Below are 26,358 nucleotides of genomic sequence, written 5' to 3'. Positions count from 1 at the left end.
AGTCCATAAAAAATAAATCATATTAAAAACATAAAAACATGCTAAAGAGCCATATATTACTTGTACACAATCATTGTGACAAAATACAACAGATATCTACAAATGAAACAAATAATTACAAACGATAGGTTTGAAGTGAATCAATCTATAGCCACTATTGTCCAATGTCAGAATGCATAATGAATAAGAGGATTTACTGGTAATGCAACATTACATTACATTACAATTAGCTGATATATGTATATTGGCCTTTACATTATCATCAGGTTCGCTCAGACATTACCTGAGATCTGTCAGGTGTGGCTTAATACCATCGAGTCACATGATCTCTTAAAGTCATAATGTTTTTTAAATGCAAAATGTAATACATAGAGATACATACAATAGAAAAACAGAGCAATACCATCCAATGTACACAACATTATACAAAAACACCATCAGTTAATCCCATAATCAAGTACAAATATTCTCTAAAAGTAAGTCCAAGTTTTACTTACAGTATATACTGTACATATACTGTACATTGTTTTTGCATGCCTTTTCAATAATAGTCTTTTAAACAGTGGGAGTGAGTTTCACAATCAAGACATAGAGGCACCCACTGAAAATATATATCTGTATTAGCCTATGCATTAGCATAAATGCTCTCATCCTGCTCTTGATCTTCAATTTCTACATTTTCATAGATATCTTCATCATGGTCTTCCATTTCCACATTTTCATAGTCATCCTCATCTTCTTGCGGGTCTACTGAAAGGTAATCATCATCATCTTCATCTTCACCTTTCCTTGGTTCACTCTTCGTCAGGTTTCTTTTCCCATATGTGTTCATCGTAACTGCAACATCATGAACAAGTACAGGGAATTTATATCCGTGAGTTTACGTATAGTTGACACATCTCAACAGTCAACACATACATGTACGTGACCACAAAGCTACGCGCTCTTACACTTCGTCTGCCATTATGCATTGATGCATAGCAAGACACACACTCTCAATTTTTGATGCATGTTACTGCAATGTCATTGGAAGAGATCCTTGCATTGCTCTGGACGCTGTTGTGGTGCATATAAATAACCAATGCTAACGTGTTTTAGCCTGTGTTATCTTGCGTTACTCCCATTGACTATGTAAGCCCTTTTACTGTTCATTAAACTACATTTACTTGTTTACGCTTGTGACAAAAGTGGATGTTTAAACTGTACAAATCATTCCAATTTATGGTGATACCTATCTCAATTTAAATTGTTTGAGCTCTTACCAGATTCTCTACTGCACTCCCAAGTTACCCGTGCTGTACTGCTCTGTCTCCTCTTAGTGCAGAAGATGTAGGTCGACCCCAACAGCAGGAGCAATAGGACACCACCCACCACTCCAGCAACAATGAAAGGCAACAGGTTCCCTAAAGAGAACAAACATTGAGGATAATCCTTTCCTAATACATTTAGCCATTGCTCTGTATTTAACAATGATATCAAATCATATTAGTTATGTTGTACAGTTAAATAGAAAAACATACATGTCTGTTATTTCAATGTTTTTTTGTGTAATACCTTGGACGGTGACAGCGAGCATCTCTGTTTCCATGGAGTAGAACTGGCGAGATGACAGCTCCACCTGATACACACAGCTGTAGTTTCCCTGGTGGGAAAGATCCGCTGTAGGGAAGTAGAAGGAAGCGGAATGGTTGACGGCAGGCTCAGTCGTGATGGAGCTGTTGGAGCCGGAGAATCTCAAGTGGAACATCCCGTCAGGGAACTGAGGTGCAGTGGAACAGGTGATGGTGAAGCTGTAGCCCTTGGTGATCTGTGGACCCCCAGGCTCTCTGGAGAGACCTCCCTCTGGAGCACTGCAGGTGATGCCAGGTTGATGCAGGTCCACTGGAAACATAGCACAAAAAAGCTCAGTATCTGTGGACGACCACCGGGACGCTCTGGCCTAACGCGGGTCCACTGGAAACAAACCAGGCATACATGCATACTGTACAGCCTTAGCCAGGCTACACCCTCCTAATGACGCAACACCGTCAGCGCTGAGAAATTAGTCAGGAAAAGAGCTCCTTCAAGTCCTTTCTGAGCTCCACTGGGCTGGCCCACTTTGTTGGGAAGCAATCCACTTTGAGCAGTTCCAGTGGCCCTGGGTAGAGGCATGTTCAAGGCAGTGGTGTGGTTTAAGCAGAGACGTTCTATTGGGACTAAGAAAATATTTGATTTAAACCTTTCTGGGATCGACCAGTTGCAAACCGAGGGAGGTGGGTTAACATTGCCGTTTGGAAACGTTATTCGTTATCTTCTTGGTCAGACCAGAATCTCTGTACGAGTTCTGAAAGTGGATGAAAATCAGGCTATATCAGCCTTGCCTAAGAAGATTGTTGGTAGTCCAGGTCGTTAATAGTTTTCCATTAATAGTTTGTCTGCTAATATTGCTAGAAATCCATTGCTAGCCTAAGACTATGGTCGGTAGGGTGGTCATGAAAAGGGGGTCCAAAAGGGGGTCCCCACTGAAAAAGTTTGGGAACTACAGCCCTAGGTCATGCGAGTCTAAAGGCACGAATAGAGCAAGCGCGACATGAGCGAGTCAAGCGATGGAAGTAATTGACTTTGTATTTAGTCGCACGACTAGAGCGACAGTTTGTAGTTGAACTCCTGGCAATGTTACGCAAATTAGCTATGACGCGTTTCGGTGACAGCGGCCACAGCCAATGGGAATGTTGTAGTGCTTGCGTTCTGCTTTTATCGGACATACTCTGACGCTTCAATCGCTTGTATCGCTCTTGCTACACAGTCCAGCGGTTCTCTGTCGATTGATCTCGTCGCGGCCGCTGTATTCGCATGGTCAGGAGTGAAATCGTCAGCAACCGGACTCAGAGCATGTGGCAGAGTTCTAAAAGGGAGTCCAGTTGTTCAGAGCTTTATTCCTTTGGATACATCAACCTTCATTCTTTTGGAATAAATGATAACTTCAGCTCTCTTTTACATCTATGTAATTCACACAACCTTGTTGCATAATGGAGCTTGAAATGCTGAAAATATGGTCTGCTATTCTTTGCCTTCCTTGGCATCATGACATCAGACATATATCAAGTTATCCGGTGTGTAATGGCTTAAATGGTGTTAAAACATGATGCTGAGGGCTTACCGCAACTCCATTCGTGCCTTGCATTGAGAAATCCAGCGCTAGTTAGCCGATGATAGCACTGGGCTTTTGCTGTGCTTCACTAGGGCATTAAGTAGCCATCGTTATAAATCTCTACTTTCCACCCATTTCTGACGCTCAAAGTTGCCCAAAACTTCATTCTGTAGAGTCGCAGGGTTGTTGACATGTAAAACGAGGCATAGAGAACTTTGGTAGCCAATGCCATTTTTGGGTGGAAAGTAGAGATTTATAACGATAGCTACTTCATGTCCTGGTGAAGCACAGCAAAAGACCAATGTTAGCATAGGCTGACTAGCGCTGGATTTCTCAATGCAAGGCACGAATGGAGTTGATGTATGTGCTCAGACTAAGCCCTCAGGATCATGTTTTAAAACCATTTTAAGTCATTAAACACCGGATTACCCCTTTAAAGCAACTTTGAGTACCAAGAAAAGCGCTATATAAAACCAATCTATTATTATTTGTTTATTATTATTATTATTATTATTATTATTATTATTATTATTTAGCCAGAATGAAGAGTGGAGAGGTGGTTGGTGTCTGTTTAAACTTTTCCGTTCATTTTAAGACTCTCAGACTTTCTTCAGTGTACAGTAATATCCCTCCAGTGTACATTGCCGAGATGGCACTTCATGATGTGTAATGCTTTGCCATTACCCAGTGTGGTCTTCAAAGATATTTGGGCCTTAACAAGAGATAACATGTAAACCAAACAGTCTATCAATACATGTACAGAGGTTGGTTTTACAACACAGGGCAATACTTTCACACATGTTTGTGGACATAATAATTGTTCATGTACTTACCAACGGTAATGGTGACTGTATTACTCTGGTCAGAGCTGGCATTGCGTTGGCCCTGGTAATAATAATTACAACTGTAGCTGCCCTCATCTGATGAAGTCAAATTGAAGAGGTTGAATGTCACAGAAGTCTGCTCCTGTGACTCTGTCTGCTCAGATCTCCCCATTCTATTCAGGTTGAAGTTAGCGGTCATTGGTCTGTGAGATGTAAAACAGCATCTGAGTTCTGCTGACTCTCCGGGTAAAAAAGCAGTATTTGCCGTGAGTAAGGTGAGATTAGGCCTCCTCATTTCCCCTGCAAGTGGGATTAAAAACAAAAAAGTATTTTTGGGTACATGTATGATCTACTAAATCAAGAATCATTATTTGAAGAATTTTAACAGACATGTAGTCATACTTGTCACTCACCTACACAGACCACACCTGCATCTTCACTGGCTGCGCAGTTTTCAATTCCAAATCCATTGTGTGGACACTGTGTTATAGAGCTCTCAGTACCTCTACACGCAACCTCATCCAACCAGGTCATCCCCCTTCCCTGGCCAAAGTGGGCGCCACCTGGGGCACTGACTGCTTGACCACACCCCAGCTGTCTGCACACCACTTCAGCATCATTTATGTCCCAGGAATCATCACACACGGTTCCCCATTGATCACTGTGATACACCTCCACCCGACCAGAGCAGTATGCATCACCACCATCAACGAGCTGGATATCGTTCTTAACTGCAAATTTCACATGGAAAATCACATGCTAATGTAAGAAATGATGGGGTCTGCCCATTGGTCCGACAGTCCATTAGTCCGACAGACAAAAGCAGTATGGGAGCATCACGTAGATACTAGGGTAGGCTAGGCTACACATGGGCACGTCTTTTCATACAAAAACATGCCTTTACTGACGGTTAGGGTTAGGAATTGTTTTGGTTTGGGCATAGTTCTTACTTTTCAGTAAATTTAAAAGTGAATATTTACAAATGTATGACGCTAAAATAATTCTATACTGACAGAACATGCCTTCACTGATGATTAGGGTTATTATTGTTCAGGTTTGGGCATAGTTTTAATGTCTGTGGTCAGACTCATAGGATGTCGGACTAATGGGCCCTCGGACCAATGGGATGTAACCAGAAATTATACCTTAATGACTTCACAATTTAAAAATGTATTTGCAAGCGAGTTATTCCTTTCTGCCTTTACTGAGGAGATGGTTGCACGTCTCCTAGGATTTCAGCAAGTTTTATGTTCACTGTTTCTAGTCGATTTCTCAAAACTCTAGTGCGTATCGGCCTAATTAGTCACGCCCAGTGATTGGATACTTCGTAGAGTTCACCAAAGAGTATCCTATCACTGGGCGTGACTAATTAGGCTGATACACTTGGAATTGCACACATAAGGCTAGAGCAATACAGTTAATTTGCCATGCGAAATCTAGAGTAAAATCTGAATTAACATGGAGATTTCGGAAACATGACCGACTGTCAGTCTAGTTTGTGTCAAAGACGTTGCCTCACATCTCGAGGCCATAAGCAGAAGGCGAAGAGGAGAGGAAAGTCAAAGAGAGGGACACACGGACGTCGTAAACAGGTCGTAAAAACGGACCCATGTCCACCCTATGCACAAGGTTTTCCAATTGCACTGATTTCCATGAAATTGGACGCTATCGAGCAAGCGTTTAACCTCCTCTGAACCTCATAATTTGTATCAAAATGCTTTTTAGCGAATGGGCCAATGTTTGTGGGCTCATACAATGTAACGCAGAGGCTAATTTTAGCATTAGCTAGCACTAGGGTGACCAGACGTCCGGTTTTCCCCAGACATGTCCTACTTTTGAGACCTAAAAAAATGTCCGGGGGGAATTTCAGAAATGTCCGGGATTTTGTTGGACTGCCTGAAATATAGACCTACTTCATCTGCACTGTAATTTTCACTCCGTTCCATTTGACCCCACTCCAGGTTTCTCTCTACCGTTCGCAAATTAGTCACGCCCTTCTCATCAAATCTAGCCACTTCGCACAGTGTGTCCGAAAGAAGTAGCCTAGGGACTAGCCAGTGCGCCCCATGTTTACAAGCGAAAGCGCATCTGTCCGCCGGTTCTACGGACTGCAATGCCGATAGAAACGCAAATGCACGTTCGCGGTGGAGTTGAAAAAAAAATCCCGCGTGTGAAGCCAGGTATGAAGGTAATCTAACACAGGAGTAAGCCTCGTTAGAGTTCTCAACGGGTCGGGTCAGCCCGAAAAACCCGACGGGCCCTTTGGGTTCGGGCCGGGTTCGGGTCGAAAATATAAGCATATGGCTCGGGTCGGTTCGGTCCGCGGGCTCAATCTTTTCCGCCCAGTGAAAAAAAAAAAATCAGTTCTGCTGTTTACCGTGAATCATGGCGAATTTCCCCTTGATGGGTCAGTAAAGCTAGACCTATCTATCTAAATATATGTAGGCCTGCGTAACGAAGGTCTGGCAGGCTGCTGCATGCAACCTTGCGCAGTGCTTAATTTGTAAATCACAAGGTACCAGAACGCAAAACAAACATCACATCACAGCGATGATGAGTTGGAAAGAGGTCCCGGAACGCACAGAAAAACTACATTGGCTACAATTACGCAAACTAATAAAAACGGGAAAAAAGTTCTTAGATGCAATTTTAACGATATTGAGTCCCATGTCAGCTCATGGAACCATACTTTTGTTTCTTAATACAAGGGATGGTTGGTAATCCAATGACTATTTTAAACAACAGCCATAGTAGGCCTAGCATATTAAATGCTGTAATAACAACCAATATTTTTAGTTTGATCGCTAACTTTATTGCTTAGTAGGCCTAGTCTCAGCAAATGCAGTGCATGGAAATTATGTTTTCCCCATGAGGTGAAACGAAACCGAAGTGGTCTTCTACATAGGCTATACTAGAAAGGACAGTGGCTTTCCAATTAGGATCCTTTCCACGTATTCACACAACGTTGGCATATGCGTATTAAACGTTAAATCCACGCTTTGTTGGCGACTTTGTTGCATATAATTGGGCTAATCCGCATGTGCTGTTGCGATATGCCACTTCACTATTTAAATGGCTCGTGCACCGATGGTAAGCGAGCGGCAGCGAAGGTGCCGGTAGACTTGGCTTTTCACACTGACTGTCTGCTCGCGCTGCGGTCTGGTTGAAAATCCCCTCAGCAAATGTTTTATTTGGAGCGTGTAGGCCCTGTTTGAATGAAATATCACCTTGTCTTTGCTGTTTTCGTGCTCAAATTGACTTTTAAGCAACTGTCGGGTCTTGGGGCGCACACACATGCGGAGCGCTCGCCAGCCGAGGAAGACCTCATCCTCTCACCTAGGCTATCTGTCTTTTTTGCTACATGGCTGATCAATGCACCAACCGTAGCCCAGGTGCCACTAGAAATTAGTATGTCCAAAACCTTGTGTGCCGACCAAAATTTGATGAAACTTTTAAACATTGGCACAGCCAGGCTTTCCATCTCATCCACGCATATGAACAAACAAGGAGGGAGGGGCAACTTCACGTAGCCTACATTTAATCAGATACACGGGGTGGAAATTAGTAAGCCTACATTTAGAAGTCAAAACAAAAGGTGGATAGATTGTTGTTGCCGTGAAGAGACGGTTATTGAAATCGCGCTGTGGATGATTCTGCTTAAATAGCAAGAACGTTTCCCCATTTCATAGTATGTTTCTATTGTGGAAAATATCTTTTCACTAGGTTTTTAAGTGGGTTATGCAATTTACTGCACGTACTGTAAGTGCCCTTAAAGACCCACCACAACCCCTCATTCTCCATAGGATAACGTGGGGAAACTCGACCCCCGACTTCGGGCCTCGGGCCGGGTTCGGTTAGATAATTCTAGTGATGTGTCGGGTAACATTGGGCTCGGGCTTTAAAAGCCACGGGCCGGGTAGGGTCGGGTTGACATTTTCAGGCCCGTTGAGAACTCTAAGCCTCGTAACACCACCAAATCCATCATTTAGGGAGGTACAAGTTTTGTTACACCTTGTCACAAGACTTAGCCTAAAAATTCTTTCATGATCTGACATTTCCAAGTTATTTGCAAAAGCTCTAGGAGCTAGAAGGACTCATTCCTGAGTTAAGACATTAAGCTTCTTCTTCATCAGCTTCTTCTGTCTATTGCCTTTGCAGTTATTGATAACGCTGTATGGGTTAGCTTATTAATGGTAGGTAAAACTCCAGTTCCTCTCTTAATGGCTGCAGTGCCCATTGCTAATCTCTGAGCACCATGCCACTACAAATAGCCTAGCTAAATAGGTCTAATGGATGACAGTGGAGGGGTAAATTGTGCGGTGTCTTATACATATTAAGCCTAAAATGTAGCCTAATAGAACTTCATTATCAATTCAGTTGAAAACCACAAATGTTGTGTTTTTTATATTTCGTTTCCAATGTTATATAGCCTAATGCTGTTCATCTTTGTGGGGAATGGCTGAGATGGGCCTACATGATGGTGAATCTATTTTTAAAAACCTAATGCAGAAATTAGAATAGGCCTATGAAAGTGAGCTGCATTGTTATGCTGTTCAACTACTCCAATATAGGTGTTAGGCCTACTATCTATGATTGTAACAAAGGCACACTCTGCATCATGATCACACAAATTATGTGATAGGCCTATAGGCCTAACTGAAGAGATTTTAATTGTCATTTATAGTAGACAAATGAATGTGCATGCCAAAAAGTTTGAGCGGCTTTTAAACAATGCGTTGATACTTTATAGGCCTACTATCATACCTCATACCCATATATACTTTCATACCTGCAGATACACAGATACACCGATGACCCCCCCCCCCCAAAAAAAAGTGTCCTCCTTTTTACAAACCCAAATCTGGTCACCCTAGCTACCACCGGCATGATAGATTTGCCGCTTTTGCGGAGCCCACAAACATGGGCTCATTCGCTCAAAAGCATCATCAGGTTAAGCACTTGGATGAGCCGGCATGTAAAACTGAATTATCCTTTAAAACAGAACATACAGTAGACATGCTTGATCTTTTGGGACCAGCTGTGATGCAACTAATCAAACTCTCATGAATAATCTATGAATGCTTCTTACCTGTACAGACCACACCTGCATCTTCATGTGCACCACAGTTTTCAACTCCAAATCCGTTGTGTGGACACTGTGCGATTGAGTTCTCAGTACCTTTACACCCAACATCATCAAGCCAGGTTGTCCCACTTCCTTGACCAAAGTAGGCCAGGCTTAGTGCAGTGATCGCCTCACCACACCCCAGCTGCCTGCACACCACTTGGGCATCTTTCATGTCCCAGGAATCATCACAGATAGTTCCCCATTCCTCATTGTTGTAGATCTCCACACGTCCAGAGCAACTGTTGTCCCCATTGACCACCCTGATTGAGATAACATCTGAAAATAATGCAATCAAAGTGTGATGTCATAATGACGAAATCCTGCTAGCGATGGAATGTCTGAGTCACTCTCTTTTACTTACGGTCCATGGGGGCTTCACAATTGCACAAATGTTGAGTGGGATGGAGCGAGTCAAGCTAAATCCTGATTCTGCTTTACATGTGCGATTTCACACATGACTACAGTGAATTAAAAAGAATGGACTGGCTTTGTAAGACCACTCATTTACAGCAGTCTCTTCGGGCAAGCCTGTTATTGTTATCCGACAGTTTTTTCTATGCCGCGCTTATTCAGCTGTACCATTAGAGATAGCGAGTCCAATCAATTTACGAAATGTGCACTTTGGCTCATAGTTGGTGGCTTGTTGTTAAGGCATATCTCAAACTCTTTAGCGCTACCAACAGGAAAACGGTATCTTTTGAACCGTAGGTCTGATTTACAAAATCTTGGTATTCTTAGAATCCTTGGGCCTATGACGTGATTTTCCGCCATTTTGAATTTTGTTTGAAAATTTTGTAAAAATGGCGCCCACCCTCAATTTTTGTCCAATTGTCCTGAATTCTTTGTCAGGGCATCTTCAGACTGTGATACATCTACCCAGAAAGTTACAGACCGGTTGAACTATCTTCTTAACAGGAGCCAATCAAAGTTGGTGGCGAAGACGCCATACAGGAAGTGAGCTCATATCTCGGAAACGCCTACTCGTATCACAACCAAAATCAATGCATATTATCTTCCCTATGCCCAGCGGATACATACCAAATATGGTCCAAATTGGACGCTAGGGGGCGCCACAATTAGCAAGAAAGTGTTTTGGTTCATGTTGATGACACCAAACAGGAAGTGAGCTCATATCTCGGCAATTACTTCTCAGATCACAACCACATTTGATACACATGATCGGCATTACCCCAAAAGGTCAAATAACAAATTGAGTGAGAATTGGCCACTGGGAGGCTCTACAATTGGCGAAAATGTGTTTTGGCCATATTGAAGAGGCCAAACAGGAAGTTAGCTTATATGTCGGCAACCGCCACATGCATCACAACCAAAATGGTATACATGATATCCTTGGACCAAGGATTTGTTAAAAGTTTGCAACCATACCAGAAGTTATAGGCATGGAAAAAGGATTCAGAATCACTCCGTTGCCAACATGAAACTTGACCTTCAAGGTCACATTTGAAGGGTAAAAGGTAATGTTGTGGCATCCACGCGTGTAGCTGGATCCACTTTGGCGGGAGCACAGATAAAGTTGAGAACGCGTAGGAATAGTTGCTCTTTCCTTTTTTTTTAATACACAGTATTTGTACACGTATTTGATTACGACTACGGTCAAATATATATGTAATATATATATATATATTTCGGTAGCTCATATCTTGGTAATTCCTTGACGGATCAAAAAAAAATATCACACATGGTATGGTGCAAATTGGTCACTAGGAGGCGCTACAATTAGCGAAAATGTATTTTGGCCAATATTGTATGTATGCCAAACAGAAACTTACCTCATATCTACATAAGATGGTTAACTGTGTGTTGTGTATGAATGAAGGGCAACACATGCATGAAGGGCAACTAATGCATGAAGGGTAAATAATACGCACATACAGTAAATAATGTGTATGTATTGTATGAGTCTTCAGTGAAAGAACCTATGGAACCATCATACCTGAACACTCGACACCTGCATCTTCACTGGCTGAGCAGTCATGATTTCCAAATCCATTGTGTGAACAGTCTGTTATTGAGCTCTCAACACCAAGGCAACGAACCTCATCCAGCCAGATCTTCCCACTTCCTTCACCAAAGTGGGCCACACCTGGGGCACTGATCGCTTCACCACACCCCAGCTGCCTGCACACCACTTCAGCATCAGAAAGATCCCAGCGGTCATCACATACAGTTCCCCATTGACCTCTATAGTAGACCTCTACTCGACCAGAGCAGCTGGTAGCTCCATCGACTAGCCTGATTGGTGCAGCTCCTACAAACAAATATGTTTTTTTTTTCAATAATTAAATGTTAGAAGTAAAATGTCTGCCAGAAGTAGAAACAGAGACTATGAATACTGCTGTTGGCACCAATAGCCTATGTAGTATGTAGGTCACAGATCATGTCGCCAATGACGTAATTAATTAGATGAATAAATACATACAAACATACATACATACATACCGTACATAAATACAAGTACACTGACAAGTCGCTGCTATAATACTGAGATATGTATAAAATATATGTTGTATGTCACTCAATTAAACATTCCATGATTTGCTAGTATGTCAAATGTATGGCAAATGTATCACCCTTGCAAATGTATCACTTGCATGTAAAAAATGCATGGTGTACTTTAATTCTATTTTCATCATTTAGCCATCATTATTTCTTTACATTTAAGCATGTGTTTTTTTCTAGGAACCAGGCAAGTATAACTCCAACATCCAAGCAGAGGTGCATCTTGCCATCAGGCAAGGCAGGCAGCCGCTTGGGGCCCCCAAGCCCCTAGATAGTGGATAACATCCCACACTTTACCACAGTAGTGGTGATTTTGGTTCAAATGTTCATTATTTTGCATTTTCGCTTGGGGCCCCACCTGAACCTAGAATCGCCTCTGCATCCAAGTATAACTGTCTGCATAATGTGCAAACTGAAGTAGCTCTGCAACGGTCAGCAGTTCTTAGTAAGTTAAGGTCTCAGGGTGTTACTGTAGTAATCGACATGCTAGACATGAGAGAGTGGAATGAGGAACTAAGGGTGCCATTTAGGGGAACAAAAGTAAAAGTCTCAGAGTGATGTATTTGCAGAGGCCCTCATAGGACATGTGAACTGTAATTATCAGAGGGCAAATGCTACACATTTAGCATTGCTCAATATTGTCCAACATGCCAAATTATGTAATGATTAGCATGGCACAGTCAGATCTGCTCTACTCAAGTCTCGTGAGCCGGTGTTCTATCAAAATTGGGCTGCTTTGGTGTTATGTGTACAGAAATGGCTGCTTTGTCAAAACAAGTCACCAGTAGTCTGTGTTAACATAGTCCTAACACCTAGCACCTAACCCTAACCACTGACCTACATAAGAGTTTGTACATGTAGCTCAGCTCGATGGGACAGACGGCCATATTGACAGGACACCAGATCAGTATGTAAATCAATATGGTCTTAGGATAATTAGTTGTTTCACCAGTCTATGAATACAAGCTGCTTCATGTATTATACACTTACAGGGGACTAGGCGTGAAAATGGCCTGATTGCGTGTATGTGTGTGTGTCAGTCAGTTGAAGTCTGCCAGCAAGTTTGAGCAAGTGGCTTCTCTTTTAAGGTCTTTGTCTTTCCGAACCGAAGTGTAGGAAACACAACCCTTTGTTTCACTCAAATCGAATTTGGAATGGCAAGCAACTTACCATTTGCGGTTTGCAAATTTAGCAAGCAGCCTGTTAGGAACATATGAAGAAAGTACAATAAATAAATTACGTGTTCACTATTTTCAACAAGGCCTCCTTGAAACTTTTTTATGTGCAACATAGACAACTTAATATTATGCTATACATAATATATATACATGTTATACATATATAGGCCTACAGTATATAATTCATATTATAATAGTATAGTGTACTGCACTCCACTATAGTATAATAGACATTTTCACAAAATAACTGTGTTGTTCAGTATGATTTCACAGGGCCAACTGCTCAGAGTTGCTCCAGAACCATGTTGTTAACGCTCTTGAAGACGGTCTTTAAAAGCTAGGATTACATAATATTATGAACAGACAAATGAACATGAGTACATTAGCTAAGTTGTGTTGACGGTGAAGAAACAAGAAAAAACAAGTAGAAATGGCCACCTGCAATATATAGCAGGTCTAATTTATAAAACAAAAGTGGTAATTTTTACCTCTCAAATCAATAGCCTACAAAGTCTAATTTAATATTGCATTTTATATTACATTATTACAGCTTTGCATGTTGACACCAACCATCATTTCCTGTTGTAAATGCTTTCATTTCATGATTTATATTGAACTTAAACTAATTTCCACTCCAGATAGATAGTACGTAATGGCTATTGCTGTAGAACACCAACGCTTGAAAAAAGTTGAAGTCTTACCTATCAGGGTGAAAGCACCGATCCACATCTTACTGTAAACGTTATCCTCGCCCAGTGCGAATGACAGAAAATACATATACGTATAAGAAGCACTTTTCCTGTCAGCATTGACTTCAAGTTTTTTGGGGGTAGGTAATTTTTTTTCTTTCTAAGGCAAGGGTGCTAGTTTCACTTCTCTTTTCTCTGAAGACAGATGACAATTGCATCAGCTGGACTAACAACTCACAACATCAAAACTTCACAATGTACAAACCCCAACTCCGATGAAGTTGGGACGTTTGGTAAACAGTGAATAAAATCAAAATGCTATCATTTTCAAAACATTCAATCTATTCATTAGATGGAGAATAGTGAAAAGACAACATATTAAGTGTTAAAACCGAGAAAAAATATTGTTTTGGGGGACATATGTACTCATTTCTAATTTGATAAATCCAACACGTCTCAAAAGAGTTGGGACGGGGACAATAAATGGCAGCTAATGTCGAGTAAGACTAAAAACAAAACCAAAGACAACACTTAACAGTTAAATACATTAACCGATGAGATGATTTTATATAAAAAACAGTGTTAATTCCTATCTTGGACATGATTTCACCAGCTTAAATGGTGGGTGTATTCCTTGTCATGTTTTGCAATGTTTTCCTTTCTGTAGTGCTTACAGTGTGACAGGTCTTGACCAAAAACCCACCATTTTATCACCTGCTGGACCTTATGATGGAGCCAAACTGTTAAAACATAGTAGAGAATGCAATTTGACCTTACTATGTGGCAGTAATCGAAGATCTCCCTTCAAAATATAATGCATGAGTGGCTTTTCATGCTGTTTAAAACCCATTTATACCATTCAGCACTGTATTTAACTCTACAGATGAGTGAGAACATCTTAACCAATGCACTACTGCACCCGCATGCCATCATGGAGGCTGACTTTTGAAGCTAGCACTAACACAAGTTGGATGGTCCATTTTCACTGTAGCACAGGATGTGCCATGCTCTATTATTGTCAAAAAGAATGGACTTCTACAACTTCTGCTGACTTCTGTAAGCAAAGGACAGTTTCCCATGTCTTCTGGGTCTATTTCAAGTGAGCTCAGGTGCTTAGGAGAATGTTACACCCCTGTATCATTTGCATGCATTAAGCATTCTTAATATGGTCAATTTTCAATAGCTCTAGCACTCCAGGAATTAGAGTGAGACTACAGCCAATATATATTTCATGATGTCATGAACCTATACAATGATTTTATTAACAAAAATATGTCTTATATACACTCAATCGTGGTAAATCAAAGGGAATTCAAAAATGTATGTAATAACTATGGTAATTATTCCCTTTGCATCTTTAATTCTGAGTGACTCAGCCTCTCTGTGATGATCTTATACCTGGTCACGTATATTGTCCGTCAGTACAATTCATTTTGAAATGTTCTTCTTTGTTGTTTTATCTTATTTGGATGTTTACTAAATTTCACTGATCCCCGTCCCAACTCTTTTGAGACGTGTTGGATTTATCAAATTAGAAATGAGTACATATGTCCCCCAAAACAATATTTTTTCTCGGTTTTAACACTTAATATGTTGTCTTTTCACTATTCTCCATCTAATGAATAGATTGAATGTTTTGAAAATGATAGCATTTTGATTTTATTCACTGTTTACCAAACGTCCCAACTTCATCGGAGTTGGGGTTTGTACCTCATTACACTCAATATTATGCATGCGTGACTAAGCTCATTTTTTTGCGAACCAACACATGTATCAATATAGAGGTACTGTAGGCTACAGTGCATGTTCAGCATAATTTTAATGGTGTTCCTGTTGTGTTATAACCTGTTTTACCTAGCCTGATTATCATCGACATGCAAATCTCTTTTAGAAGTGGTCTGACTAAGAGCATAAAAATGTACGTTTCCCAAACGGCATAGTTGACCTGCCTCCCTTGGTTTGCTTATGGTTGTTTGCTTATCGACAAAGTGGGAGGAGTTCCCGTATTTGCGGGAACACAGAAAGTAGGCCTACTTGCTCTTGACCTGACTAATTGCAACGCTGAAAGTGTTGCGTCACTAGGAGGGCACAGCCTGGCTATGTTTTACCCTCTCCTCATACTAATTTAATTCGTACAGAGGGTCTGGAACTGTCTGGATCTGTGGGAGGGTGTTGGTCTTGTTACCCGAAAACTGGCTAACCAGGGATGAGGGTGCCTGTTTCAAACACCAGTGGTTCACCCCCCTCCCACCAGTAATTGTTTCTCAATGTCATGAGAAAATGTTAGCAGTTGGATAACATGGGACTAAACATTTCTCAGTTCTGCAGTTCCAGACCCTCCACCCAATTTGAACTACTTCCAAATGGGTTGTATGATATCAACAGAAAAACCCACTCATTTTTTTTTATTACAATAATTTACAGATTATCATCCTAAAAAGCCTGTTTGAGCAGCAAACAGATTTATCTGGCAACCCTATCTGTGGCTGAGGGTAAAGGTTTCTGCTGTGTAGGAATTAGAGCTGCCTCCAGCTGAAGCATTCTCAACCTAATCTGCGGGGCAGGGGCCACTTTAGTTGCCTGATTATCATAGACTTGCAATTCGCCGAAGGTGTTGCTTCACTAGAAGGGCGCAGCCTGGCTTTCACTTTAGTGCATTTTCAGTTTAAGTGGCATGGCAAAAGCTACCCTATTTTTGAAGTGAAGACCACCACACACCAGGGTTCAGGGAAGTCGACAAAAGTTAACAAAGGTTATCGGTGGGTGGTGGGTGTGGTGGGTCTTTCAGTTGACTTTGTTCTGCGCTTCGCTAAAGCTGTCAGCTGTCTTGCCAGGGTTTCTTTTGAGGTGCTGGTTAAGGGATGCTTTCTTGTTGAAGACATGAAGGAAAAGACAAATCGCTGTCTCACTGTTGGATTCATAAAGGCCATTATATGTTAAATGAACACGAATGCTACATTCACAACAAATTCAGAAAAAGCCACTTGTATGGCTTTGTATGGTAGAAGAGACAGTGTGGTATCATAGCCTACAGGAAGCATTAAAAGTGTTATTGGCATCAGGAGAAGTTGAACTTTGACTAACACAGTTCAGTGGCATGTCGCAAAAATGACACAAACACAGTTGTCATGCCGATTCATATCTTTATTTTATACTCAGCGCTGAGTCCATACCAAAGAAAATCAACTAACCACATCACAATGATAAAATATGAGAAAAAATGTATATGTATAGCATTGATGTGACAAAAACACAAAAACAATTGTACATCTACAACGTAAAAAAAAATACAAAGAAGTTTGAATGTGAATGTGAATCAATCCATAGCAATGCTCAATGTCAAGATGTGTTGCAGATAGAAAATGGCAAAATGCAATAGGCCTAACTCAAATAACTAACTGAGTGAACGCTTACTCAATGTGGCATACAGTTGGCATTTAGTTGGTATTTAGTTGCCAAACCCTAGTTAGTCAGGCCTACCTGTTTTCAATATAGACTGAATATAAACTACCTCTACTCTGTGACCTCAGACAACTGGACAATGCATCAATCATGAGGACCTTCTCATTCAAATGAAAATGTACACTGTGCAGAGTGAAAATGTTCAAGGCACTATCTGGGACATTTGTGCCATTTTGAAGTGTCCATGTATACTTATGAGGAAATGCAAGCTGCCAATCATCTGAACGCATCGATAAGCACACATATTTCCTTGTTTTGACAGGACTGTATGTTGCACCCTGTGGGCTATGGTAAGCAAACAGGCAAACCCAGTATGGCAGGGGGAATTCAATTTGCAAATAAAGGCCCATTCATACTGCCCACGTGAGATGATTAGGCCTATGGAATGTTTCACACGTTCCAATCGCTGATTTCACACATAGTTTGGCACATAATGTGGAGTTTAAGATTAGCCTACCGATGAAATGTTTGAAAAGAAATGGGAAAAGTGAACCACACATCAAATGTGGATGGATTTATGAAGGTATGGACAGTTAGAGTGTATGAACAGAATTATGTGCATAATTGACCAAACAAAGGGTACAAATATAGTTTAATATCTAAATCCAGCGTCCCTTTCCAGTCAAAAATAATGGCTAGATCGCGTGAAACTCTCCACACATATCCGTAACCATCACACACATAGGGTATGAACAGGGCTTAAAGGACAGGCCAAAGCTAGTCAGTTAGCATACTAATTCTGATGGAGATACAATCAATGAAATATTTTGGTAAGCACATGTCTGTAGGATTATTTATTGACAATCCTTTGGTATTTGTGTATTTTGAAATGACACAAATATCACACATACAGTACCTTGAAATATAGGTATGAATAACATTTAAGTAATGCATGCAATGCATAGCATAATCCATTTTGAGACTATGTGTGGTATATTAAACCTTTAAACATTTCAAAATAGCAGTTACAAAATCTTTAACATGATAAGCTCAACTGTTCTAATTTTCATTGCGTTTAAATACATCTTTCGTTCTACTTATTCTTTCTGAATCCCTTTTCGATAATAAATTGTCTTTGGTGCAATGCGGGTGAGTTCACAAACAAACTCAGTATTATGAGTTAGCATATATGTTCTCTTGCTGATATTGATCTTCATTTTCTATATTGTCATAGGTGTCTTGTTCATGGATTTCAATTTGCACATTTTCGTAGTCGTCTTCGTCTGCTTGTAGATCTACTGTAAGGAAATCTTCATCTTCACCTTTCTTTGCCTCACCTTTCTTTGCCTCGGACTGCATCAACTTCTTTTTCCCATATGGATTCATCGGAGCTGCAATATAATGAAAAATATTGGGAAGCTATAATACATAAAGCTACATTATGTGGTCTTGAAGACATCCTTATATTTGTGAGAAAGGTTGTCGTTAAAACTGTGCAAATTGACTCGATTCATGGTTACACCAGTTTGATTTCATAAATTGTTTGAGATCTTACCAGCTCCTGTAGTATGCTCCCAAGTTACCCGTGTTGTACCAGGCCTAGTCCGACTTCTCTTAGTGCAGAAGATGTAGGTCAACCCCAACAGCAGGAGCAATAGGACACCACCCACCACTCCAGCAACAATGACTGGCACCGGATATTCTGTAGAGAACAAAATAATTGAAGATACCTTCCTTTTCATACAATTTTTAACCTGACTCTTGCTAGACAAATGTATAGTAGTTCAACCAATTTCCACATGGCGTTCTCCTGAGTTCCACACATCCATCTGCATTTGCACTCAATGGGATGGACTTCAAGGAAGCAAAAAATAATTCCACAATCAGGTGGGATTTTAATAGATTTGACATATCAGAGAAGCAAGCAATTTATTCAGACAATAATTGTGGCTCACAGCGAGAAATTATGCATTGATATTGATCCTGCTTTTTCAAATTTTGCCAATTCTTTAATTCTTTAAGCCTTTCTAATAGGGTGTGATCCCAAATGGATGTGTGGATCTACATTTATCTGCCGAGAGCAGGTAACAAATGAATTGCTACTATCGCACATTCAACACTATATTAGTCATTATATAACAACTGTTGTGCAATTACACAGCCACCTTGGACGATGACAGCAAGCTTCTCTGTTTCCATGGAGTAAAACTGGCGAGATGACAGCTCCACCTGATAAACACAGCTGTAGTTTCCCTGGTGGGAAAGATCCGCTGCAGGGAAGTAGAAGGAAGCCGAATGGTTGACGGCAGGTTCGATTGTGACGGAGCTGTTGGAGCCGGCGAATCTCAAGTGGAACGCCCCGCCAGGGAACTGAGGTGCAGTGGAACAGGTGATGGTGAAGCTGTAGCCCTTGGTGATGTGTGGACCCCCAGGCTCTCTGGAGAGACCTCCCTCTGGAGCACTGCAGGTGATGCCAGGTTGATGCAGGTCCACTGGAAACACAGCACAAAAGAAGCTCATGGCATTTAGGCAGGGTCTCCCCCAGCATTTTAACCACCAACCACCTTGACAACAAACATGTACCTGTACCACCTTGACAACAAACATGTACCTGTACCACCTTGACTACTGTACAGTATGTCCCCTGAAAAGATGCAGATTTTGTGTTGTGAATGCGCTGTCTGAGGTTGATTTACAAAATAACATGTATATGTGTTTTGAAAAAATATTTTTAGAGATTTTTTGCCTTTACTTTTCACAGGACAGCAGGAAATGAGTGGGGAGAGAGAGACGGGGAAGGATCGGAAAATGCCTGTAATCGAACCCAAGTCACCAGCGTAATAACCCAGTGCCCTACTGTTAGGCCATTGACTAACACTCCCACCCATCTTGACTAACAGAAGCTTTACCCTCATTTACTGGCGTGGTCTTCTTAGCCAATCATTTTACATTTGTTTGTGAATAACAACAATAGCAATAATAATAGTATGTGCACTTACCAACAGTAATGGTGATTGCATTGCTCTGGATAGAACTGGCATTGCGTTCACCCTGATAAAAATAATCACAGGTGTAGCTGCCCGTGTCTGATGAAGTCAGGTCGAAGAGATTGAAAGTCACAGACATCTGCTCCGCGGACTCTCTCTGATTAGATGTTCCAGTTCTGTACAGTGTGAAGTTAGCAGTCATTGGTCTATGTGATGTAATACTGCATTTTAATTTCACGGACTCACCGGGTAATAGTGCAGTATTTGCAGTGAGCAGGGAAAGATTAGGCATCTTCATATTCCCTGCAAGTGCGATTAAGAAAAGACAGAAAAGTGATGTAGCCTATAAATTAGAAGTACTGTTACGGATGTAATTACAACACTTGTAGTATAATATTACATGGTTGAGACCATGCGTAAGCAGCATAACAGTACCTCTACTTCTACATTTTACACCTCTTTGGGTACACGAGCGATCTGATTAACCCCCATTATAACTATGTGACACACACATTTGAAAGGATCCGTAGAAGTCAAAATTGTCACTCACCTACACACACCACACCTGCATCTTCAGTTGCGTCACAGTTTTCCTTTCCAAAGCCATTGTGTGGGCACTGTGTTAGGTATCTCTCATTTCCCACACAATCAACATCATCCAGCCAGGTGGCCCCACTTCCCTGACCAAAGTGGGCCCCACCTGGGGCCTTGACTGCTTGACCACACCCCAGCTGCCTACACACCACTTCTGCATCAGAAATGTCCCAGCCGTCATCACATACGGTTCCCCATTGATCATCGTAATAGACCTCTACTCGACCAGAGCAGTAGGCATCTCCAGCAGTAAGGCGGATGTTGTTCTGAACTGTGAATTCAGGAAATAAAAGCCACATGTGGATATCAGACAGGATGTTTTACATGTTTTATGACCTTTGACCCTTTAACAGACCCAAATTAACAGACTTGATTTTTAGCTCAACCAGCTGTGTGGTTTTGGTTAAATTGGATTGCAATGTGACAAGGGAACCCCTGATAGCAAAGAGGTGTTGAGTGGGGGCGCTGTGGCGCAGCGTGCTAAGCCCCCAACATTTGGACTCTCATGCCCGCGGGAACCCCGGTTCGACTCCGGCTGGGGTCGTTTCCCGATCCCACCCTGTCTCTCTGTCCCACTCGCTTCCTGTCGCCATCTCAGACTGTCCTATCAAATAAAGGCATAAAAGCCCCTATATATATATATATATATATATATATTAAAAAGGGATGTTGAGTCGACGCCAACTGTTGTCAAATCAACAGTACTCTAATGGAGTACTACTAGACGTTTCTTTGTTTGCGTTTGTCATCTTGGCAAATGTCAAGTTGTCATCAATACATTCCAAACAACGTCAGATTGACAGTACCAAGTGACATAATTTACAACATGAAAATGAATGGCAGTAGTCATTGACCTTTATTAATTGCTCATGACGAGTGTTTCATATTAGGAAAACTTTGGGGGGTTTGGGAGTAGCTATGATGTCACTAATTAAACATCCCTGAAACAGTATGGAAAAAACCATCCTCCCACCTGCACAGACCACACCTGCATCTTCACTGGCTGAGCAGTCTTCATTTCCAAATCCGCTGTGTGGGCACTGTGTAATAGAGCTCTCAGTTCCTCTACACGCCACATCATCCAGCCAGGTCGTCCCACTTCCCTGACCAAAGTAGGCCTGGCTTAGTGCACTTATTGCTTCACCACACCCCAGCTGCCTGCACACCACCTGAGCATCATTCATGCCCCAGTTATCATCACATACGGTTCCCCATCGACCATTATAGAAGATCTCCACACGACCAGAACAGCTGTTGTCCCCGTTGACCACCCTGATTGGGGGAGCCCCTACAGTAAGGACAAAGTATGTGCATTAATTTGGTTTCACAAATTGGATGCTGCATGTTGTCTGTCAGAAGTTTGTCTGTTGAAGCAGAGAGACTGAATTAATATATTGCACCACCAACCATGGTGTCATGTTATCACTTGGTTGTAATATAAATAACTGTTCATTGTAATATACAGTATGGAATATAAGCTGTGTAGTAAGGGTAAATGGTATTCTCAGTCTACAAAACAACCCGTTACGTGAAGGGAAAGCCCAACTGGGAAACTCCAACTCCCATTGTCATTGAGACACAGCACTCCACAGCACACAAGTGAACACTATGTAGCATGTTGAATGTCGTGCGCCTTTAAGCCATAGCTGTAGTCGCTGGTGAATTGGTGTCATGTGATTGTGGGCACCACCAATTGCCAAATGCCTGAGTGTCTTTAAAAAGGCCTTGGCACCTGCTACTGCAGGAGGCAGCAGATATGTTTGCTGGTGGCATATTTGCGTGCGTTAGGGGATTCCGTAAGCCTGAACTTACGTCTCCAAATTGGTACTTCACGGAGAATTGGCTGCTCGCGTGAAGTGTAATTAGTTCCAACTAGATCGTGGACATTCGTTCACGGACTGTCGTATCCTGGGTATGTATGCACACTTGTCCTTTGACAGCCTATGTCGAAGAGCTGGTAAACGTTGTGTGTAGCCTATCTCACCCGCTGTATTACTTGACTAGGTAGCCTACGGGTATTGGAGTGTCGTGACGCGCCCGTTCTGCTGCAGATTGATTACTCTGTTTCTCACCAGTCGGTATGTCATTCCTCCTTTCCCCTTTTATTATGAATGTAATTGCAGCTGTATGCTCATGTGTCTCGTGCCTTGTGTGTGTGCAGGTAGCCTGCAGATTGCTAGCTGTGGGGCCGACTGCTGGTCCGAGTTGCTGCTTTGTTTGGAGAGAGTCCTGGCTGATGACGCGCGCCGAGGGCGTGTGTACAGGAGCGCGACTGTGACGAGCGAGTGTTGAGTGTATGTGAGTGTGTTTGGTGCGTCTGGGAGCAGTGGCAATTGGTGCTCCCATGAGCGGTGACTGCGCGTATGGATGTGTGTGCACTTCCTTTCTGTTTTATTTGTGCTCGTTTGGCGAGTTTGTTTGTCCCCTTTTGTATTTATTTTCTGGAGTTGTGCACATTGCCGTAATTTGACTAGCTCGTTTGGGCCGCCCCTAGCCTACTCCATAGCTTCACGCTTGCTGTGTAAATACTAACTGTGTTATCTATCAAGTGTAAATAATTGTGTGCGTGTTATTCTCCTGCATGTCTATCACTAACTTTTGTTTGCCGTGCAAAGTGTCATAATGCATGTATCCTAAGTATTGAAGCTCAGGTTGGGTCGGGGAGAGTCTTTGTCTTGCGTTGTCTATTCAGGTTTCTGTGAACAGCCTCAGTGGACTATTGTAAATACTATTTTTTTACTTTCAAGAAGAAATTGTGTATTAATAAAACAATAATGGAATGGTTCGCCTTTCTCCGTCTCTGTTGTTCTTAACGAACCTGGGTGTCTTAACGGTAGTGAATAATCTTGATTTTCTAGAGTGGGGCTCCACCTCACTCTAGTGGCGTAGTCGGGTACTGCAACCAAAATTTGGTATTTAAAACTGATAATTAATCACTAACTTCCACTCTGCTACAACTACATACTATAAAATTGCATTCATGTCTCACCCGTGCAAGGGGGCAGCCCCCAATGCCGCCCCAAGGGAGCAGTGCGGGACAGTACCATGCTCAGGGTACCTCAGTCATGGAGAAGGATGGGGAGAGCACTGGTTAATTACTCCCTCCTCCAACCTGGCGGATCGGGAGTCGAACCGGCAACCTTTGGGCTACAAGTCTGACGCTCTAACCGCTTACCCATGACTGCCCTAATGCCATGTCTATGACATCTTTATTACCCATCAATGCCAAAAAATGCATGAATTTCCATACCTTTTTAAAAAATATTTCACCATGACATTTCCTTTAAAATTAAAAGTCACATATTGGTGTTTGGAATTTAAATCAGCAGGTTGAGAGGTCATACAGAGTTTGTATATTTATTCAGGATCAATCCTGACCTACAGGTAGTTCTATTTCAATGTTGACCATTTTGAACCGTTTGGTCAAAAGTACTGCTATTGCTAAGTAGACTATGCTGGTCTATTAGTATACCCTAATACGAATGTCGCAGTGCCTATTCTTGATACATTGCCTTTGGGGTACATTATACTTAAGTGCTACTTAGGCTTACTGTAAGTAGTACTAAAGACGCATATTGGCCAATTTCATGCACAGTTGTTTTTGTCCCACTATCCTTGACTTGTCAATACCTGAATATATGTCTGTTTTCCTCCCATTTTTGCTTACATATTGTTTGAAGTGTCTTAATTAACATTTATTAAATGTAATTAATTAATTAGTGTCTTAATTAAAGTGTATTAATATCAACCCAAAAGTTACTGTTGTGTTGTAAGGTGTCTGCTGATGTTGCATAACTTTTTGAATGAAAGTATGACAAGACGTTTTAACAATATCTAAACAAAGCCTTAGCTGCTTGGAGAAACACAGCCCAAATCTTAAAATACCCTTATACCAACATCAGGACTCAGTTACTGATTCGAAAGGTTGCTGATTCAGAGACAATATGATCATATCATAATCCATCTTTCACTTGTCTATGTCTATTGAAGTGGCTTATTGTGTTAGCTCTCCATTCTCAACTGGTGTGTGTGTAAGAGAGCTTTAGGCCTAGTTCTTTTTTTTGTCTTTTGAGGTCTGTCTGTTAGTGTTCAAGTGTGGAGTAGCCTAGACATACAAAATTACTTTGGAATGGCTGGCACTTACCATTTGTGGTTGGTAATTTTAGAAAACAACCTGTTAGAAGGAAACCAACATGTATTAAAAACAAAATATGAGTTTAGTGATCAACACACGGCTATCGAGAAAGATTTTATGTGTAAAGGAGACAGCATAAGCTTAGTGTGGAAATGTAAGCCTCTCTTTTTAATACTGTGGATATGGTATAAAGTAGACTATACGATTGGTGTCAGGAGGCTAACGGGTCGCGTCGGCAAAGAAACATTATGAACATTAGATCAGATTAGATTCAACTTTACTGCCATTACCCATGTATGTAAGAATACAGAGAAACAAAATGATGTTTAGCATTTAATCAAAAGTGCAAAAAGCAGAAGAGCATATATTCAGAATGCGCAGTATTTACAGATACATGCAGTATTTTCAGAATAACTGCAATTTGTCATAGCTAATGCAATGACAACATTATGTAGGGGGTTTAGCTCGAAGAAGGAGAGGTCAGGGTGGCACAATCACAACTAATGGCACCATTGTGGGAAGTATATTAGTTCATTAATTGTACAAAATGTTACATTTACATGGAATTATTTTCTATATGATCCATCAAAAATAGTCATAATTAAATCCATACAATACTAGTCGATTAGCTGAGGTTGCACCACCTGACTTAAAGATCTAAAGACCTCTTCCAACAAACTGGAGTTGAGTGCATTTGTTCAAAAATTACATGTACGCATATCTTAAATTATTATATCTAAACTAATTTCCACCACAGACAGGGGCTTATATGAAATATGCCTATAACAGCAATACACAACAGCGCAGGAAAGACTTAGAAACATTTTTAAGTCTTACCTATCAGGGCAAGAACATAGATCCACATCGTCATCCTGTTCCAGTGCGAATGACTGAAAATACTTCGAAAGCAGTTTCCTGTCAGCATTGACTTAATATAGTATTTTCATGTCGGTGGCTTCGTGTTCTTCCTCTGAGTTAAGGGGTCTGGAGTCACTTCTCTTTTCTTGTCTGTTGTCTCTCAAATGACAACTACATCAGCTGGTCAGATTCACGGCAATTTCAACACAGAAATGGCACAGTGCAGGAAAAGAAACGTAACATTATGCATACGCAAACATTTAAGTAATTTCTTGGTAACTAACACATGCATGAGTATAGAAGTATATAAAGTTTCTTGAGTATAGGTCGTGAGGTATTCCTGTTGTGTTGCACTTGACTGCCTTGCATGCTTGGTTGGCCTACATCTGCGCTGAGGTCAAGGTTGCCAGATGTAGCTGGTCATTTCCAGCCCAACAAATGCTGGGAAATGGTCTGGAGTCAATAAATCCCACCCAATTTGAAGAAATCCCATTCATTTTGTATGATCATACATCTACAGAAATACCCGCCCAAGACACATTTTTTACCCCCTGAAAAGTCCAATTGGGTGGCAAACTGACCCATCTGGCAACCCCGTCTGTGGGGTAAGGGGTTATGCCATGTAGGAATTAGAGCTGCCGCCAGCTGAAGCATTCTCAACCTAATCAGCTTGGCAGGGGCCACATTAGTGCATTTTCAAACTGATCAACATAGCAAAAGCCATACTGTTGCCACATTACTTTATTCGTAAAGGCCAGCATCATGGCACTGTGTTAAAGGACTATTAACTGTGTGTTCAAACCAAACAGTGTTAAAAGAGAAGTTAACATTTGAAGTCCAACTAAACAGTCGCAGAGTACGGCATGCGCCTACTTAATTGTCCATCCAATGTAAATTAGCCAGTGGGAATGCA

The 26,358-nt window shown here is 41.3% G+C and overlaps 1 protein-coding gene and 1 long non-coding RNA gene across 2 annotated transcripts; one reads left to right on the top strand and one right to left on the bottom strand.

The window, feature by feature from the left end:
- Positions 1-25,478, bottom strand: LOC134455262 (deleted in malignant brain tumors 1 protein-like). The gene is made up of 15 exons (XM_063206283.1): positions 25,425-25,478; positions 24,597-24,626; positions 21,426-21,740; positions 20,409-20,723; positions 19,871-20,161; positions 19,029-19,363; positions 13,482-13,527; positions 12,773-12,802; positions 11,037-11,351; positions 9,044-9,358; positions 4,368-4,685; positions 3,964-4,254; positions 1,555-1,881; positions 1,263-1,403; positions 1-837 (listed from the first exon to the last, which is right to left on the bottom strand). Exons 1-15 carry the CDS (start codon positions 25,456-25,458, stop codon positions 626-628), a joined length of 3,315 nt encoding a protein of 1,104 aa, XP_063062353.1. The 5' UTR covers positions 25,459-25,478; the 3' UTR covers positions 1-625.
- Positions 22,195-23,237, top strand: LOC134455723 (uncharacterized). The gene is made up of 3 exons (XR_010036149.1): positions 22,195-22,364; positions 22,457-22,530; positions 22,614-23,237. It is a non-coding gene; the product is annotated as an uncharacterized LOC134455723 (long non-coding RNA).
- Positions 25,479-26,358: the final 880 nt, after the last annotated feature.

The sequence above is a fragment of the Engraulis encrasicolus genome, chromosome 9 (assembly GCF_034702125.1).
Source record: "Engraulis encrasicolus isolate BLACKSEA-1 chromosome 9, IST_EnEncr_1.0, whole genome shotgun sequence".
In the NCBI taxonomy this organism is placed as follows: Eukaryota; Metazoa; Chordata; class Actinopteri; order Clupeiformes; family Engraulidae; genus Engraulis; species Engraulis encrasicolus.
Note: the sequence above shows the minus strand (reverse complement) of the source record. Positions and strands in the feature narration are given on the sequence as shown.